The 17803-nt window shown below is 37.5% G+C and overlaps 1 protein-coding gene across 4 annotated transcripts in view; it reads left to right on the top strand.

Annotated features, from left to right (window-relative positions):
* Positions 1–17803, top strand: part of CEP162 (centrosomal protein 162) — a 74813-nt gene that overhangs the window by 19784 nt on the left and 37226 nt on the right. For 3 of the 4 annotated variants that reach the window (XM_032484541.1, XM_006175492.3, XM_032484539.1), the window contains 6 exons: positions 30–60; positions 2600–2716; positions 7510–7701; positions 8302–8383; positions 12522–12801; positions 13684–13945. In XM_032484541.1, the coding sequence (XP_032340432.1) occupies positions 30–60; positions 2600–2716; positions 7510–7701; positions 8302–8383; positions 12522–12801; positions 13684–13945 (964 nt within the window). The remainder of the gene's footprint in view (positions 1–29; positions 61–2599; positions 2717–7509; positions 7702–8301; positions 8384–12521; positions 12802–13683; positions 13946–17803) is intronic. The other variant, XM_032484540.1, reaches the window with a different exon arrangement.

Genomic DNA, 17803 nt, shown 5'->3' with positions numbered 1-17803 from the left:
TCATAAATCATTTTCTTTTTTTAACTTAGGAAGAAGAGAAAACTGGCATGCTGGCCAATGGTAAATATTATGTTCATGGATTTTAGTTGACAAAAACTGATCTGTTTAGAATTACATATAAGTAATTCTGAATAAATTACTATCTTTGTTTTTAAATATCTTTAATGACACAAGTTTGTAAGTTTTCTCAATAATATGTTCTTTACACCTACCTTAAATCCTTCCTGTTGTATTTGAGAATATTTCTTTTTTTAAAAGCCCAGGACCAGATGCCTTTATGGGTAAATTCTACCAAACTTTCAAAGATGAGTTGATATCAGTCCTTGTTAAACTCTCGAAAAATAGAAGAGGGAATTCTTCCAAATTCGTTCTATAAGGCCAGCATCACCCTGATACAAAAACCAGACAAGACAAATACACCTCAAGAAAGCAATTCCACTTGCAGTAGCATCAAAAAGAATAAAATACTTAGGAGTACATTTCATGAAGGAGATAAATTTACATAAAAGTATAAAACATTGATGAAAGAAATTGAAGAACATGCAAATTAATGGAACGATAATCTGTCCTCGTGGATTAGAAGAAATAATACTGTTAAAATGTCCATGCTTTCCAAAGTGATCTACAGATTCAATATAGTCCCTCTCAAATTCCAGTGACATTTTGCACAGAAATAGAAAAAACAGTCCTAAAATTTATATGAAACTTCAGAAGACCCCAGATAGCCAAAGCAAGCTTAAGAACGAACAAAGCATGGAGGCTTCACATTCCCTGATTTCAGAATATATTACAAAGCTATAGTAACCAAAGCAGTATGGTACTAGCATAAAAACAGACATACAAAACCATTGAAACAGAATAGCCCGGAAATAAAGCCGTGTATCGATGGTCATCTGATCTTTAACAGGGGTGCCAAGAATTTACAGTGAGGGAAGATGGTCTCTTCAACACTTTGTGTTCATAAAACTAGGCATCCACATACAGAGAATGAAATTGGACCCTTACCTCACACCACATACAAAAATCTACTCATAATGGATCGAAGACTTAAATATAAGACTGGAAACTGCAAAACCACTAGAAGAAAACAAAGGAAATAAGCTTCTTGACATTGCACTGGGCATTAATTTTTTGGATATGACCTCAAAAGCACAGGCAACAGAAGGAAAAACAGACAAATGGGACTGCATGGAACTAAAAAAAATTTACTGCATAACAAAGAAAACAGCAGAGTGAAAAGGCAGCCTATAAAATGGAAGAGAATATTTGTAAACCATTTATCTGGTAAAGGGTTAATATCCAAAATATACAGGGAACTCTTTCAGCTCAGTAGCCAAAACAAACAAACAAAAAAGCAAAAGTGGGCAAAGGACCTGAATACACGTTTCTTAAAAGAAGACATACAAGTAGGCAAACTGGTATGTAAAGAGACAACCTCAGTAGTCATCAGTGAAATGCAAATCAAAACCACAATGAGCCGCGCACCTGTTAGAATGGCTTATGAGGGAGGAAAGAAGTTTTGGTGAGAACGTGCAGAAGAGGGAACTCTTGTACACTGTTGGTAGGGATGTAAATTGGTGCAGCCCCTATGGGAAACAGTGTGGAGGCTCCTGAAAAAAATTTTAAAATGGAGCTACCTTATTCAGAATCCCACTTCTGGATATATATCTTGAAGAGATATCTTGTACTCCATATTTATTGCAGCGTTGCACAATAGCCGAGATACAGATATAACCTAAATGTCCACCAGTGGATGAATGGATAAATAAAATGTAGTATATTTAATATTATGCATGTATACATATGTACAGTGTAATATTTAGCTTTTAAAAAAAGAGGGAAATGCTTCCATTTGTGACAACATGGATGAATGTGGAGGACATAATATTAAGTGAGATAAGGCAGACAAAGGACAAATGCTACATGATCTCACCTATCTATGGAATCTAAAAATGTCAAACTTCTAGAAACAGAGTAGAATGATAGTTACCAGGGGCTGATATTAGGGGATATGAGAAGATGTTGGTTAAGAGGTACAAAGTTTCAGTTACGGGAGATAAATAAGTTATGGAGATCCGGTGTACAACGATGTGACTGTAGTTAATGTTGTAGGCTTGAAACTTGCTAAGAGGGGAGGTCATAAGTGTTCTCATCACATATACAAAAAAGGGTAATTATATAAGGTAATGGGTATGTTAAATTAGCTTCGTTGTGATGACTGTTTCACAGTGCATACATTTATCAAATTAAGTTATGCATCTTAAATACATAGTTTTTAATTGGCAGTCATACCTCAATAAAGTTAGGGGTCAGGGAAAGAATGTTTCTTCTTTGCTAATTCTCTCAGGCCTTTTGCCTTTCGCATAAATGTACATTAGACCTGTATGTAAGCATAGATTTATGTAGATGTTAAGCCTACTCTTTTGTATGTAAAAAGAAAATCATGCTTGTTTTAGATATATGGTTATATATTCTTTATATGTAAATATTTGTTTTTATTTTTATAACAGATTGCATATGGTTTGAGTATTTTACTAATAGAATGGAGCCATACAAACTTGTCTATATTCCTAATATTTTTTCTTCTGTGTTATTCCAGTAGTGCTGCTTGACTCATTAGACTCTGTTGCAGAGGTCAACCTTGATGAGCAGGATAAAGCAACAACTAAGCCAAAGGCCTTGCCAGATGTGACTGATAATGAAATGACAGGAACAGGTAAAAGTGAAAAACTAGTTATTCTCTAAATATGTCAGAGTCTATGACTAATTGACTTCATTTCTAGGGAAATATATGTAATATTTAAAAATAGATATAATAACTATATCAACAATAAAATCTTACATTTCACATTTTCTGCCTCAATGCTAGTAGGCTGAGTAAAGTGTGTTTTAAAATAAATACTTTTTTAAAAAAATGAGTGAATGCTGTTGGTACAAAGTATAGCACTGTAGATGAATATTAACTAATTTTCTGTGCCCCCCAGAATATTCAGTTACATTTGCCATGTGTAAGACAATTGAGACTTCAGTTTTGGGCTTTTCCATAGTTACCTCTGTACAGGAAAAAAGCTAGCTTACATCCCAAAATTCTGCAATGTCTAGGACCATCTAGATTCCGCTAAAGGTTGTAAAGGTCTTTAAGACAATGCCTTTTCAAACTTCTTTAAAGCAGTGGAATCTTTATCTCCAAATGGAATCTTAGGTAGTACGCTCTATATAGATAAAAATGGTATTTTATCAGTATAAATATAAATGTTTACATTTGTGACATTTACTTAAAAAGTTAGTGATAACAGTAATAGCCTATTGAAATTTTTAAAATTAGAAGTTATAGATATTTGTTATATTCTTATATCATCAGGCTTCCAATATATTTGTATATTTTGTTTTTGTTGTATAATGCGAAAATATTCTTGGTTAATCACATAAATAGGTGCAGATGGGAACTTTTCAACTTGCTTTGCAAATCTCAGTTCACTAGTTTGGTCAACTAAACTAACCCAGACATTTTTCAAATGTTTACATTTGTGACATTAAAAAAAGAGCAATAGAAATAATAAATTACTAGCCAACTCTGAATGTTTGCTTGCATTTTATTTTTGCTTTATTTTTTATTTCTTTTTACTTTTTTATTGAGCTGTCATATACTTGTAGAAGAATTCATGTATCATCGTTGTGCAGATGATGAATTTTCAATTACTGAACACAGCCATGTAACTAGCAACCAGATCAAAAAAACAAAACATGATCAAAACCACAAAGTCCACTCATACCTCTTGTTTCTAGTCACTGCCATTCCAAGAATTACCACTATCTTGTTTGATCCACTTCCATTTTAAAATGCGAATATAAAAATTTTAAAGTTACAACAGAAACTTTGCATCAAGACACGTCACTCGTTTACTTATTACCCAATTGAATATTCCACCACGATGAAAGCATGTGCTCAGTCTTCCTGCTGTTTAAGTATATGTCACATATGTGCTGTGATAGTCCACTTGCACTGTTCTCAGTAAGCAGATATGAATTCTTTTAAAAGACCAATGTAGAGCTACAGCTTTTCAAATCAGTGATGCATTATAGGAGGTTCATTTATGTACAGGGTGGCCAGAGGAACTTTATTCTATGATGTGTGTGAAAACAAAGCTGGAGGTGAAAGTTATCATGCTGGTGGTCTTCAGAAATATTATAGTTACATAAAAGGCACATTTGAGTGTACAAATTAATTTCTATTATAGTTTTTATGTTTTAAAATGAAATTTCAATCAGATATCTGTGGAACCCATGACTTTCTCTGAAAACTATTTTATAAAACTCAATATGAAAACCACTGCTATAGATTATAAGAAAAACTCAGAAATAAAAACAGTATTACTGAAATTGGTTCAAGATTTACAGATACTAACTACTATGTATAAAATGGATAAATAAATTTTTACTGTATAGCATGGGGAACTATATTCAGTATCTTGTAGTAACCTATCATGAAAGAGAATATGAAAATGAACATATGTGTATATGTATACTGAAACATGCTGTAGACCAGAAAAACTGACACAACATTGTAAATTGACTATACTTCAATTAAAAGAAAAAGTCAAAAAACTGTATTACTGAAAGATAAAGTCTGTTAAGATGGTCTGGGCATTTATATAATGCTAATTTTTTTGGCCTTATTTCTTTAATGTTCTCAGTTCTGAAATAATTTGATGAGTCAGTTACTAGAAGAGTGTAGAGTATGATCTTATTGCCTTGTGGCCTTGGATCTAAATGCCGGCCTTGCCAGTTAGCAGCTGGGTGACCTTGGACAATTAATGCCTCTAAGCCCGTTTCCTCTTCTCTAAAATGAGACCATGTGATGATCAATGAGATAATGTTATAGAGCCTCGTATATTGCTGAGATTCCACAAGCAGTACCAACTGTATGGTTATTATTTGCATCAACCCTCTATTAATAGTACAGATTATATGAAAGAACCTGAAGGCACACAGTATAAATACCTATTGGCTGTGAGGTATTAAATTTACCTCGTATTTCAAAAATACACTTGAAAAATCTTCAAGTCAGCATCTGAACTTAGTTTAAAAACTGAAAAGATCAGTGGGTGGTTTTGTTTTGTTTTTTTTTTTACCATGTGTCTTCCAGGATTAAGCAGGCTTGGTTTAGGTGGTATGTTGTCAAAGATTTTCTCATTTTTAATTTTATTCATGAAATTCTTTGTGCTTTATTGTCTTTAAAAAGTTGGTAACTATAAAATGAGAGCCAGATGTAGCCTTTTGCTTGTTTTCATGTGTCTCACGGGCAGGCACTAATTGTGCTGTGGCCATGAGACCGGCGCAGTCACAGGTTGTGACAGTATTCTCCACATCGGGATCCTTGCCTCTGTACAGTAGGATTTGACTTGTAATAATATACAAAATAATTACACGATGTCTTCTCTTTTTAACGTAAAAGACAGAGAAGTCAGTCCTTTACTTTTCTCTCCGTAAAATGCATGAAAAAAAGTTAGCATACATGACCCTGGAATTATTTTTAATATCAGTTGGGTTAATGACTCAAATTAGGAGAAAAGTACCCTTCCCTTGCTCTGTTGTCTGAGCAGCCCCTGGTACCTCTCTATCTTCCATTTCTTATTTCTAACTTTTAGGTCATTTGCTTTTCTGCATATTTGCTCTGCTGTTGCTTTAAGCCAGAACCTCTTCTTTCTGACACCTCACGCTTGCCAAATTAGGCTGAGTGCTCAGTACTACTGTACTGCTTACCATTGGGGTCATTTCTTTTATCTAAGCAGATACTTAAACCCTCTGGTATTTCTATAGAGGAGAAAAAATACCTGTGCCTTTTTTCCTTTCTTCATAAAAATCAGTTCTCTCCTTCAGTCAGGCTACTCTGGATCTGATCGATGATGGTTTAGGGGGAGAATTAGGCTTACCTTAGCAGGCACAGTCTTTTCCTCAAGTTCTACTGAGTATCCCTGCCACTTAACTGTTAGTGATTCTCCTCTAATGGTGTCTCCTACTTTTTTGTTTTTAGTTTATTTAAACAAATCTGTTCCTTTTTTGGGCATGCTTCAGATAGCAGTGGTGACCTGAAGCATTAGATAGACAGATGGCCCATCGTCAGGCATTCTTACACAGTCGTATGTGGTACTTGGCCGCCTCTTATGTTTAAAGTTGAAAATAGTCCCTCACAATTTCATACTATGCAACTTACAGATTATACAGAGGAATAGGAGGCTGTATATAGTATTTTATTTTTAGGCATTAATTAATTAGTCATGGGTATCGAGAGAAAAGGAGACTGCTCACCCTATTTCTCTTTTTTTCCCACCCTTCCTCTTTTATTCTTTTCTCTAACTTTGAAAATTCCACTGTTAGTAATGAAAGGTACAAAATGAGTTAAGAAAACACTCATCAAAATCGTGGATCATTATTGTCATTAGATCCTTAGAATTCTTTTTCCAGAGTTTATTTCTCAGTTGGTGGGAAGAGGAGGAGTTTAATAGGGAAAGAAGAGTGAACGGTGACATCAAATTTTCTATCTTGGATGACTGGGTGAATAGTCATGCCACGGCCAAAACAGCAGATCCTGGGAGTAGAACAGGTTTTGTTGAGGAATATAATTAATTCACTTGAGGTTGTGTTAGATGTGATTTACTGATGGAACAGTCTGAATGTCTGTTTGGAAGTTTAATATTCAGGAAAGAGATAAGGACAAAAGACATAGATTTGCAAGTCACATGCATACAGGTAATAATTAAGCTAAGGGTCTTGATGAAATTAACCAGCCCTCCCCCCAAAAAAGAGAGGTTTTAAAAAGAGGGCTAAAGATAGAGTCCTGAGATGAACAGTGTACCATAAAAGATGGAGAAGTATCCGTCAGGGTGATCGGGAGAAGAAGGTGCTGTAGGGAAGAAACAATTCCCAGGGAAAGGGGGTGTCTGATGTCTCACAGGGTGAAGAAAATTAAAACGGTGGAAGAAATTTAAAGGCTGAATTTGGCCACTAGGAGATTACTTTTTTGTTATAGCAGCATTAACAGAATATTGGAACACATACTGGATTGCAAAGTTAGAGGATTGAATTTCAGTGGAAGACATGCAGAAGACGATGAGATGCGTGGTGGCATCGGAGACAGAGAGCCAAAAAGAGAGGCAGAGGAGAGACAGAATCCTTGAAAAGTTGTGTCAGTTTGAGAAATTTCGGAGTAGTTTTATCCAGTGCAGAGACAGATTACGGATGGTAGGAAGAGACAGTAACTAGCGGAGTGAGATTCTACAACGACCATGTCAGACACACCTCCGCCTGCTGACAGGGGTTACTGAGCCCGCCGTGGTTTCATTCTGGTGGGCTGTGCCACATACTACCAAGGTTTCTATTTCACTCTGTCTTTATCACGTCATGTTGTCCCACAGCCTTGTTCACCATTCCTGGTAGATTAAGGGATGACATTAATGTTGTTTTCATGTGTTCATGTGGTCATACTAGAGATTACATTTATTTCAACAGGTGTTTCTTACGGACAGAGCAGCAGTGACATTGAAGCTCTACGTCAGGCTTATTGTCACGTAGCCCATTCTTTGGAAGATGCAGATGAACAAAGAACTGAGAGTGACGCAGGGGGAAATACCAAGAGCTCAGTGAAAGATCATCTTCAAGAAAATGAAGGGTCCTCTAAAAACATCTCTACTACGGAATCTGGTAAAAGCTTCTTTGTTTGAGACCCTCTCTGAACAGTTTCCATTATGGTGTAATTTAAATACAGTTCGCTATAGTGATTGTTTCTCAGTCTGTGAATTTAAAGGATTTGTTTAAATGGAATCTGGGAATCATCAGTTTAACTATAAAATTAGAGCTGAACATAGGATAAAATTTCAGTTCCTCCTGTAATATGTCTTCCCAAATTAAGAAATCACTTAAGTATTTTCACATTTTTTACACATTTCCATGAACATATGCTAAAGTTATTTTTTAAATGGGGAATGGTATTTGGGGATTGATTAAATACATTACTTAGTGTGTGTGTGTGTGTGTGTCGTGTACACCCATACACATGTATTTGATGTGTGTACATAAATGAGGGGAGGGAGAGAAAATATATAGATGTATATATTTCTAATATAAACATCAAAGAAGATTTTCTTGTACAAACAGGTGTATACTGGGAAACTGGGATTATTATATGTGCCATTTTGTTAACTATGTCAACCAGAGAAAATGTAATCTTGTTGGTATTAGACATTAAATTAAGCAATTTACATAACTTTTTTGGTTGATGTTTTAACTTTTGTCCCCTCTTAGACCTGCCCACTGTAGAGGAGCTGATGAAACCTATCAGAATAGATGCCTTTGAGGTCGGTGATTTTGATTTACAACCTGTCAGGTATGACTTTTTTGGAATGGATTGTGCAGGGTGTTTATTTCTTTATTGTTTTGTCACTGGAAGCTTGTGGCATCATTTGTTCTATGTAGCCCTCCCTAGTGAATGATTAATGGTAGCTAGTATGAGTCTACCTGTGAGATACTCCTCTCTTCTTTTAATATTAGTTTCTATCAACTTGTTTATCAAAATTCTTCTAGTGCTAAATTTTTTTTTAAAAAATGGATGCTACCAAAATGTTAATACCATTAGGCAGGTAATCTTAAAGCTTTTCACTGGAAAATAAAATCCCTTCAGCTTTAAATAGCTCAGGGACAGTCAATTCTAATAGTGAGAGGGAACATGAATTTTATTCTGTATACAAGTCATCCATTTGCTTCTTTTTTAAACCAGTTAGTTTTGCAATTAGTCACAGACCATCTGTGATCTCCCAGAGTGAGTTCTTTGATCACAAGAGTAACGGGCTTTGTGAAAACGTTCCAGCTCCAGTACCTTTTAATGGAAGCTTGTGGGACCTTGCTGTCATTCACCAGCACAGAGTAGCATGTCACAGTAACCTTGTCGTAAGACAAGTGTCACATCCATTATCTCATGAGATGTGCACAATAAGTAGGTCAGGCATCTTTATCCCCATCATTCAAGTGATGAAACTGAGGTCAACCAACTTAGTGGGGCTCTCACAAGAAATAGATGATGATAGCTAGCATTTTTACCACATGCTTACTGTGGTCTTGATATTGTACAGGGTTCTTTACGTACTAAATTTCATTTAATCTTACAGCAGCCCCATGAGGTATATTCCATTATCACCTGCATTTCATAGGTAAGAAACTCAGGCTTAAAGAGGTTAAATAAATTGTTCAAGACCACATGGCCATAACCCAGCAATGCACTTGGATTGTCAGGTCTTTGATCTCCATAAAATATTTCTGTGAAAAGCCTGTCATCCAGTCTTGTATTCATTTGTTCATTTGTGTTTTCAACGGACAAGTTTTTGAACCCCATCCTCATCATGAAATCCATTTGCAGTGATTTCTTGGCTTTGTTTGTATTATCTGTGCTAGTTGAGAGAAAATGATGCACTGTAACTTACCCTAAACCCCATCTACATGAACGCTAAGCCTAGTATTGTCCACTGACCTGCAGTGCTAGTTAGTGTTTTTACAAGGCTGTCTGATATCATTGCTGTTAGGGGGTATGCTTGTGTCACCAAAGGGATTTTTTTTTACACGTCTCATGTCTTTGTTGGCATAGCTGACACCATTTTAGTAATGTCAATTCTAAATAGAGATGTTTACATTTTTGTTTAAAAGCTGAAAACAAGTATACTTACATTAAAGGCATAACAATAGTTACAGGAATGTCAGTAGTAGAAACTTGAGTACACATATCCCAAAACTCTTAAACTATAAGATAAGTAATCCTAGCTGCTGTAACACATAATCCTTGAAATTTTAGTAATTTAACATCATCAACAGTTTATTTCTTGCTCACATCATACTTCCACGTGTCTCAGTGAAGTTGGGGTGGGACTCTGCTCCACATAGTCATTAGGGACCTAGGCGTCTTTCTGTCATCAACACATGGTTTTAAGGTCCTCCTGGCCTCATCAGTCGATAAGGAAAAGAAAAGGAGGGTTAGCATACTTCCTTTTAACTGCCTAAACACAGGAGTGTTACCTCACTTTGGCCCACATTTTGTTGTTAAGAACCATCACATCTAGCTGACAAGGTCCAAGAGGGCTAGGAAGTATGGTTTGCTCGTGTGCCCAGAAGGAAAAGTAAATGCTTCTGGTAGACATCTAGCCAGTCTCTACCAGAATCTCCCCTTCTAACAACCAAATATCCATTCCACTCTTCCTCAGACAAAGACCTACTCAGCCCCTCCCCAAAGCAAACAGCCCAGAGTCCCATTCAGAACTGGATCCATCTGGAAGGCCAGGCTTTCCAGGTGAAGCACAGTTCTCTTTGCCAGGTTTGAATGTAGCTCCTCATTGTCTACTAATCAATGAATTAAAAGACAAGTTACTTCCTCACCCCACCTAATATATGGTGTGAAACTGTGAGGACACTCCTATCCAGAAAGGGAAAGAGTGAGGAAGCTACAGCAATCAGTAGTGCAGCTTGGAGATCCACTGAAAGGCCTTACAAAGACCCCCTACCTTCAGATTGGGCAGTTGGGCTTATTTAGGCCATTATTCTGCTCTTAAGGAGGAACTGCTTTATAAATACATTGTTCCTTGGAGCTCCTGGTTCCAGTAGTCTTCTGTTTCTTTACCACTGGCTTCAGCTGAAGTGGGCGCTGCAGGGGGAGGGCATGCCCATCTTCAAGGATGCACTCTTTTCTCCATGCACTTTCTGCCTGCAGGTTTTAAGTCTGCCAGCAAGTCTCTAGCCTTTTTTTTTTTCCCTTAAAGTAGAGTTGTGGTTTCTTTGTCATCTTTGTCTTTACAGTTCCTTCAAAAAGTTTATTAGGCTTTGATCTATTTCCAGTCAGTTCCAGTCAGTTCTGTGTGCCAGAAATTACATTTAAAGAACATTAGTTTTTGTTGGTTTCTCAGTTTAATTGCAACTTTCTGGTTATTATGAGGAACAATAATCTTAAGTTTGAAGATGACACTTCTAATGTGATATTTTCCAAGGAACTGAGTCACTCTTTTCAACCAAGAATTCTCATGAAATCTTGCTTTTTCTCAATTTCTCAATGCTGAATCTTACTGTTTAAGTCCAGACACAGAGTGAACCTGAGAGGTCCTGAGTTTCTAGACTCTGTTCCCTTTGTTTCCTTCTTTAAAAACCAGCCTGTTCTGGCTTGCTCTCATCTTTTTCCCATAGTGTCTTGTCGAAAGTAGCCAGTAGTAGCTAGCATTTACAGACTTCCTGTCCTCTCCTGCCGTTTACAGGCTCTGCTGAGGACCCCAGACTTGGGAGCCAGTGGTCTGCCTTATAAACTACTGTAGGTGACAGTTTAGCAGATGTTTTGTCACTTTACATAGAACGTGAGTTTGCCACCTCTCCAGCCTCTAATATCAGTTTCCTTGCCACCCAGAACCCAACCACTAAGCCCATGACGCATATTTTAGGTTCTGTTTGCTGTAGCACTCACATTCTAAAGGCAGGAACTAGTGACGGTCCGTCTAGATTCAAGGTGGTGAGGAATGTGGTTTAGCTGGTGCACAGCAAGCATGGGAAACAGTGTTAATGAGCAGCTAGCCAGGTTCTGCTGCTATAAAGAAAGAGCTATTGTATTTTCTGATGATTCCAGCTACTTCTAACAGTTATTTCTAGCAATTATTGAGAAACCAGTCTATCTTACATGAAAATGGTAGCCTCTTAAACTTTCCTTTAATCTTATTTTATAAGTCATAAAATTAAATGACCTAATTGACTGTGGTTAAGTAATTTGAAAATGACAATATCCATATTTTTGGAGCTCCCATAATATGCTGATATTCACCCATAGTTATAACATTTCCTTAAGGGATATTTCTCATCTTTTAAAATTTAATGATCTAAAGTGTTACAGTGCATTTAAGTGTTTTAAACTACAGAAATAATTTCATCTAAAAATCCTACTGATTTTGTTCTAAGATTTGCCTGTACATGATGGAATTTATGCATTTTAATACTTGTATTTTATGTTTCATTGATATAAATTATCGTTGCTTGTTTAGTTTCTACTGGAAATGTATGAAATGTTTTTCCTACCTCAAATATATGTTGACTTTATAATATGGATAAAAGATATATTACAAAAAATCCATTTAGAAATTCATTTTTTGTTTTTCTTAAACAAAAGCAATCTCAGTCTTACTTGGTTTGGCTTTCCTTTGAAGTAGGTCATCGGGTCAGCATGAAATCCCTTATATTATACTGCATTAAAATTATTATCTGAAATTTAAAACAGTTATGTGACACTATGTGAGTGTATTCTGTTAACCAGGATGGTAAGTAATATATTCAACATTAATGACCTAATTTTAATAGTTACAGATATTCAATATATTTAATAGTGTATATATATATATTAATAATATAAATGTGTTTTTACATATATCTCACATGTATACATATATATTAATAAAACTGATATTTGAGGAGTTATATAGTGTTCATTCTCTGTGTCCTATTTTATTTTATAGCTTTAAGAAATTGGATGAGAATAAAGAAACTGAATTGGCTAGCCCTTTACCCCTGAAGATGAATCCAAATGTTATGTCTCAGGAACCACAAAATGTGAACCAATTTTTGCACAAAAATGAAGAGAATATAGTTTTACAAAAGATAACAAATGAAGGTACAGAAAATAATTGTCCAAGAGTAAATACTGTGGAAGAACAAATAGATAAAATGTACCTTGATATTTTGAAGAAAAAAATATCTGTTGGTGACAGATTACCTCAGGATGACAGAATAAATAAGGTAAGTTTTATAATAAATAAGGTAAATTTTATAATTTAAATTCATTTGACATATTGATAAATGAAGTTATATACATACTGCTGATAGGTATGTACTTCTTAAGCCAGCTGGATTGATTATAGACTAACTCCACAGGGATCCTGGGTATCTGAGCAGTGTCTGTTACAACACCCTTAGTCCCCAGATTTCAAAATGCCATTGTAGCATTAGTTTTTTTTAGAAGCCATTCTTGCATTTTTAATTTTTTAAATAAATGTAGTCCAGAATATGAGTAGCATAAGAAAATTAAGTTTATTCATCATTCTAGTGTTTTTTATTCAGTCTTACCAGTAATCTGTGTTCTGCAAAAGGAAGTGAGTTGGCATTTCATATAAATGCTGTCAGCAGCTGTTGAGAAACTTAACATTACTGTTCCTTTTTTCTGTGTTCTTGATTTGTTCTGGTTTATGGGTTCCATAGCCCCAGTATTCCATTTTTATTTTACAGTTTTGATTTAAATGTTTACCATAAACTATCTCCAGTTCCTTGTGGAATAAGGCAGGGTTCTGATCAGTTTTTACCTTAAGAAATCTGGAGAAAAAGATAAGATTTTAAGTCATTTCAAACTATGTTCTTCCCACGTCCATTCTCGCAATTATATGTCTTGCTTTCTGGCAAGCCTATTTTGTTTTATTATTTTGCTTTGTTTTACTTCTGACTTTGAAGATGTGCTTCAGAATACTAAAATTCTGATAAATTAGGCTTGGAGACCTTTAATTTAATGTCATGGCTTGCCTTCTATGAACTGTGTTCTTCAATAATCGCTATGGTTTTGCAGTCTGTTAAATCTTACAACTGTAGTTGAAGTTTGTTTAAGTATTAAGAGTATATACTTGTACACAGACTCTTAGGTCTCAGCTGAGTTCCGGAGAAGAAGGGGCTGGGATTGGTACACAGCTACAACACAAGAAGGCCAGGAGTGCCCCTCCTTTATTTAAAAGAAAACCCCAGAGTGGATTATATGCATCAGTGAGGAGCTCAGGCTACGGCAAACCCAGTTCACCATTCAAGACATTTTCTAATCTTGAAAAGAAAACTTCAAAGGACATTATGAAAAGCAAAAACTTGAGATCTATCCCTGCCTCAAATCAAGCTAGGAAAAAAGGTAATTATACACACTTCATAATAAAATTCTGTACATATGATGTATTATTCCATCTTCCTTATTCTCTGCTTTCCCTGTTTCCCTCTCTCCTTCTGTGAACTTTCCTTATTCATAGAAAAAAATTAATCTTAAGGTACTACATTCCATTTCTGAAAGATGGATTCAGCTCAGGAGGTTTTTCATCATTAGTTCTAGGTTTTCCTGAATGAGACCCAGAAAGTATGGGATGTGAATATAAGATAGGAGAGAGTCAAACCCTTCCTCAGCTGGTTGGCTTTGTGATATCTGAAATATTTGCCAGAAAAGAGCTATAAGTTTAGAATGCAAAGGGCAACATACAAATGAAGGCTGATACAGAGGGAAATACCTGGATATGAGTCGGTCTAGTCCGGTGGTTTTACAAATCACATGCGTGCACTTATACATCACGGGGCCTCTCTTAGTTATTTCCTGGTGGAGTCATTATTGGGGCGGTAGGAAATGGTGGTTTCCCGTGTAAAAGCCCATGCCACTCTTAAGAGAAATACAAGTGTTCAAGTCAGACCAACATTTCTGTTGCCTTTAGACTCCAGTGGGGCAAGGAGACCAGTAGAACCAGAAGTGTTTTGTCCTTTCCTTTGTGATTAAATCGAATAGGTGACCAGTTCCATCACTGCTGTCTGCTGTGATAGAGGAGAACTAACCTCATTGGAAAATTCATTTCTAGCTTAAAGTGTCTCCCTTTCCTTTCCCTACAGCAGTCAATTCCAGGAGCAGGACTCTATTAAAATTCTTTCAGCATTAGAGACTCTCCTCTTCTCTCTGTGTGGTTGTGTGTTCCCTGCAGCAGCCTATCCATGTCAGATGGGAAGGGCTCACCTCTATCAGAGTTTAAGAGAACAGCAGGAGGGGCTGGTTATTCCGAACAGACAGGACTTAGATTCTGTTAGCTTAATAGCAGCATCCTTTCCTCTTGTTCTTAACGTAGGGACCTCTGATCCCTTCCCCTAAGAAGTGTCTCGTTCACTTATTTCCTCTCACTTTTTTGTGGAACATCTACTTGTGCTGTTGTCATCTGTTCATTGTTATTAATAACTAACCATCCATTGGATCTAGTGCTTAATGTTAAGAAAAAACACTCAGAACGTTTCCCAAATTTAAGAATCATCAAGAGGCATGTGAAAGTTTTTCATTAATGTTTTAGGAGTATTCTTTCTGTCTGTACTTTTGAGGGCAAGAAAATGAAATTTTGTTTTTAATATTATATTTATTTTAGATAAACTAAACCCCAACATTTTTGAAGTTTGCTTTATCCAAATTCATTCATTTAACAAATATTTTTGAGTACTGACCTTGATCTAGGCAGTGTTGGAGGCCTTCTAGATATATTGGTAAACAAAAAAGGCAGCGACACCTCCCCTCCCCCATCTTGTGGAGCTGTCATCTGATGAGAGACAGACATTTGACAACAAGCATAATAAATCAGTAAATGATGCTATATACTAAGGAGAAATAGAAAGCAGAGCAAGAGTGTCAGTGGTGGAGTCCAGCAGGTCACCATTTGACATAAGATAGAGTAGTCCTCAGTGAGAGAGAGCCCCTTGAACAAAGACTTGTAGGAAGAATCAGAATTGGCTGTGTGGTTGTGCAGGGGAAGCGTATTTCCCAAAAATGAAACAGTCAGTGCAAAAGTCCAAAGAGGGAGGAATGCCTGTCATTTCAGGGATCAGCCTAGAAGCCGATGTGGCTGGGGCAGAGTGAGCAGAGAGGGCAGGAGGAGGAGGTGAGATCGGGGCATCACAGGGACAGGCACGGCAGGCTTTCTGGGGCATTAGAAGCCTTGGGCTCTCACTCTCAGTGTGGAGAGGCGAGCACCTGGCAAGTTGTGAGCATGGGAGTGGCTTCATCTGACTTCCCTTCAGACAGATTCCTCTGGCTGATGTCATTGACCGTATGCATACAAATACAGACCCACACCATAAGGGCACAGGAAGAAGCACAGAGACCAGTTAAAAGGGGGTTTTAAGAATCCGGGCTGGGAGTGATGGGGCTCGACCCAGGGTGGTGGCAGTGGTGGTAATGAGAAGCAGTTGGATGGGGATGTATTCAGAAGATGGAGCCAGAAGTCTAAAAGATTGGTTTGGGGTTGTGAGGGAGGAGTCACAGATGATGGCAGGGTTTTTGGCTTGAGCAAATGAAAGAATGCGGTTCCTCTCCAGCTGGGATAGAAGGTGAGGTAGAGTGGTTTTGGGGGTGGAGAGAAGACCAGGAGTTGAGTTGCTGAGATGATGTTTTTGAGATGCCTGTTCTGCATGCAAATGGAGTTGGCAAGGAGGCAGTTGGAAAGAAGAGTCTAGAGTTAAGAGAGAGATGTGGACTGTAGGTATCAAATGTTGTTAAAAATGAATATTTTTGAAGCCATGGGTTCTTTTTAATTGAAGTATAATTGATTTGCAGTATTGTATTAGTTTCAGGAGTACAGAAAAGTGAATTGGTTTTTTGCAGATTATATTCTGTTATAGGTTATTGCAAGATATTGGGTAGAATTCCCTGTGCTGTACAGTGAATCCTTGTTGCTTGTCTATTTTATGTACAGTAGTTTGTATCCATTAATCCCATACCCTTAATTTGTCCTTCCCCCCGCCTCCCCTTGGTAACCACAGGTCTGTTTTCTGTGTCTGTGAGTCTTTCTGCTTTCATATATATTCATTTGTATTATTTTTGAGATAGCACAGATAAGTGATATATAGTATTTGTCGTTCTCCGTCTGACTTACTTCATTACATGCAATATTCTCTGAGACTAACAAAGATTATCAAGGGAGCATATACAGAGAGAAAAAGCAAACCAAGGCCTGAGCCCTGGGTGTGCTGACCTAAAGAGGTCAGGAGGAAGAGGAGTAACGTGCAAGGACAGAGCAAGGCTGGAGGAAACCTGAGTATGTGCACTCCTGAAGCCAAGGGGAGAGCGCATATAAAAGAGAGTTGATCTGCTCTATTTGTTGCTGCTGAGAGAGAGAAAATGAGGACTGACAGCTGACCTTTGGGTTTAGCAAGAAGGCCATCGGCATTGGACAAGCAATTTCCGTGGGGAGGTGACTGTGAAAGGCAAATTGAGTGGGAACAGGAGAAGTGGAATTGGCTACTTTAAGATACAGACACCCCTGGAGGAAAGGGTGTAAAAGGTGGGGGGAAAAATGGGGCAGTAGCTGGCAGGAGGGTGGAGTCAGGGGAAGTCTTTTGCTTTGTCTTGATTTTAATGAGAGAAATCACGGTATGAGTGAATAACAGTATGTTTATGCTTTTTGGAAAGATGCAGTAGACAGGAAGCAATGCGTGATGAGAGGGGAGAGTTGTAGAGCAGTGTCCTCGAGTAGAGGGGCTGTAACGGGGTCCAGTGCACATTGGGAGAGTTGGCTTCAGATGGGAACGTGGTCAGTTCATCTGTGGAAAAGCAGAGAGGAGGGAAGAGGTGGGTCTGGATACTGGTAGGGGTAGAAGTGGTGAGAGATGGGGGTGAGTTCCTCTGATTGCCTCCACTTCCTCTGAGAAGTAAAATGTGCTGTGATGAGGTGGCAGTGAGAATGGGGCCGGGGTGCTGGAGGAGAGCGGACATTAAAGAGCTCTCCTGGGGGGCTGGACTCCCAGCAGCAAGAAGAGTCTGCTCGAAGTTGTGACCATGAATGTGAGTTGAGACCAGGCAGGCAGGAGGTGTGTGTGTTAATCTGTGTGCACAGCCACTTTCTCCCACATGTTTGCAGGTGTTAGGTAGCTGTGTAGTTGGATTTACCGAGAGAAGTGGTTTTACCAAATGAGTGCAGTGAACTGAGAGAGACTGAGATTCAGGAGTGATTGCATTACTGGTAACAGAAAAAGACCT

The sequence above is a fragment of the Camelus ferus genome, chromosome 8 (assembly GCF_009834535.1).
Source record: "Camelus ferus isolate YT-003-E chromosome 8, BCGSAC_Cfer_1.0, whole genome shotgun sequence".
In the NCBI taxonomy this organism is placed as follows: Eukaryota; Metazoa; Chordata; class Mammalia; order Artiodactyla; family Camelidae; genus Camelus; species Camelus ferus.
This window is presented reverse-complemented; position numbering and strand designations above follow the sequence as displayed.